The 2,629-nt window shown below is 42.4% G+C and overlaps 1 protein-coding gene across 1 annotated transcript; it reads left to right on the top strand.

The window, feature by feature from the left end:
- The first annotated feature begins 791 nt into the window (after positions 1-791).
- LOC136061653 (uncharacterized) lies at positions 792-2,404 on the top strand. Its single transcript, XM_065759677.1, has 5 exons — positions 792-1,141; positions 1,232-1,484; positions 1,689-1,858; positions 1,970-2,120; positions 2,174-2,404. The coding sequence occupies exons 1-5, from the start codon at positions 792-794 to the stop codon at positions 2,402-2,404; spliced, it is 1,155 nt and encodes a 384-aa protein (XP_065615749.1).
- Positions 2,405-2,629: the final 225 nt, after the last annotated feature.

Genomic DNA, 2,629 nt, shown 5'->3' on the forward strand with positions numbered 1-2,629 from the left:
AAAGGATGATGACCAAGATGTTTGAGCCTCAGTTAGGAAAAAACATTGAAATTTACATCGATGATATGGTGGTAAAGAGCAAGGTAGAGTCCAACCACATTAATGACCTCGAAAATATTTTTGATATCTTGAGAAGGCACAAGGTTCAGCTTAATGCTCCCAAGTGTTCTTTGGCGTCAGATCAGGGAAGTTCTTGGGCTACATGGTTACTCACCATGGAATTGAAGTCAACCTTGACCAAATTAAGGCAATTAACAATCTTCAACCACCTCGGAATCCCAAGGAGGTTTAGAGGCTTATAAGGATGACCGCTACTCTAAACCGATTCATCGCTCAATTAGCAGACATGTGTAGGCCATTCTTTCAGTTATTGAATAAGTGGAAGGGATTTGAATAGATCGAAGAGTGCATCCTAGCTTTCCAACAGTTGAAAGAATATTTATCCCAGCCACCCATCATGTCTAGGCTCGAGGCGGATGAGGTTTTGTTTGCCTACATCGTAGTGGCCTCCCATGCAGTGAGTTTAGTGCTAATACAGGATAATAGTAGCATACAAAGACCGGTTTATTATGTAAGCAATTCCCTACATAAAGTCAAGGTTCGTTACTTACCATTAGAAAGGGGTGTTCCGGCCGTGGTGCATGCTACGCGTAAACTCCCTCACTATTTTTCAATCACATACAATTATCGTCCTAACCCAACTCCCACTCAAATCTCTACTTCATAGTGCTAATTACACAAGGAGAATCGCAAAATGTGGCACGATTCTAGGGGCTTTTGATATCAAATACATGCCCCGCACTTCTGTAAAGGGTCAGGTCCTTGCCGACCTAGTAGCTAAGTTTGCTGAAACCTCGGTAGAAGAGAAGGTAGAGGAGCAGAACATGGATGGAAAATCGGTTAGGGTAATCTCCGTACAAGAACCTTTATCTTGGAAGGTCTACGTTGATGGTGCAGCGAATCATAGGGGATCTGGTGCGGGGCTAATCCTGATATCTCCAGAGAGGATCACAATTGAGAAATCCTTAAGGTTAGGCTTCTCGGCTATAAACAAGGAAGTTGAATACGAAACTCTGCTGGAAGGGATGATCATGGTGCAAAAAATGGGTGGAAAGGCAGTGGAGTTGTTCTCTGATTCAAGGTTGGTTATTGGCTAAGTCTAAGGACAATTAGAAGCCAGAGATCCTAAAATGTAAGAATACTTAAACCAGGTTAAACATTTACAGTCTAGGTTTGAGTCTTTTAGTGTATCACAAGTCCCTAGAAGTAAAAATGCACATGCGGACTCTCTTGCCACATTGGCAACGTCCTCGGCACAAAATTTACCTCGGGTAATCCTTGTAGAGGATTTATGTAAACCTACTAAGGCTGGAAGAATTGTTGTTCATGTTCATCAAACAAGGGTGGGTCCTAGCTGGATGGATGCTATTGTTTTGTTCATTAAGGAAGATTTTTTACTTGAGGAAAAGTCCGAGGCCGACAAAGTATGAAGAAAGGCTCCACGATTCTAGCTGTCCGAGGACCAAAAGTTGTATAAAAGATCCTTTTCTGGCCCGTACCTACTGTGTGTACACCCTAAAGCGGTTGAGCTAATCCTGGAAGAACTGCATGAAGGAATTTGTGAAAGCCATACAGGGGGCAGATCTTTATCACATCAGACCCTTACATAAGGCTATTGGTGGCTGAAGATGCAGAAAGAAGCACAGGACTATGCAAAGAAGTGTGACCAGTGTCAAAGGTTCACCCCAAACATTCACCAACCTAGGGGAGTTCTAAATCCTTTATCCAATCCTTGGCCTTTCGCTCAATGGGGTTTGGATATTGTAGGCCCTTTCCCTAAGACAACAAGGAACAAGAGGTATTTATTGGTCGGCATAGACTACTTCACCAAGTAGGTTGAGGTTGAACCACTGGCAAACATCAGGGACGTGGATGCCAAACAATTCATTTGGAAAAACATTGTCACTAGGTTTGGAGTCCCTCGTACTCTCATCTCGGACAATGGACTCCAATTTGACAATAAAGCTTTTAGGAGATATTGCTACAATCTGGGAATAAAGAATAGATATTCCACTCGAGCATATCCACAGGGGAATGGGCAGGCTGAAGCTGTCAATAAGGTGCAAAGGGAAAATGGGTAGAAGAGTTGTCACATGTTTTATGGACTTATCAGATTACACCTCGCAGGTCCACAAGAGAAACGTCCTTTTCCATGACTTATGAGGCTGAGGCTGTCATTCCTCTAAAGACTGGATTCCCTACACGAAGAACAAGTTCCTGCCCTTTGAGTAGCAACAATGAACTGTTGGAAAGGAGCTTAGACTTAGTTGAAGAGCGAAGGGAAAGTGTCATGGTCCAATTGGCCTATTATCAACACAAGCTCAAGGATACGATGCTGACGTAAAATTGAGACCATTGACAGTTGGAGACTTGGTCTTAAGAAAAGTTTTAAAAATAGCCAAGAACCCAGCATGGGAAAAATTGGGACCCAACTGGAAAGGGTCATATCATATCATATCGGTGGCTGGAATAGGAGCATATCATCTTGAAGATCTAGAGGAAAAGGCTATACCACATCTCTAGAATGTAAATAACTTTAAGAGGTATTATTATTAATAAAGGCTTCCTT

This window comes from Quercus suber, unplaced genomic scaffold (assembly GCF_002906115.3).
Source record: "Quercus suber isolate HL8 unplaced genomic scaffold, Cork oak 2.0 scaffold_338, whole genome shotgun sequence".
In the NCBI taxonomy this organism is placed as follows: domain Eukaryota; kingdom Viridiplantae; phylum Streptophyta; class Magnoliopsida; order Fagales; family Fagaceae; genus Quercus; species Quercus suber.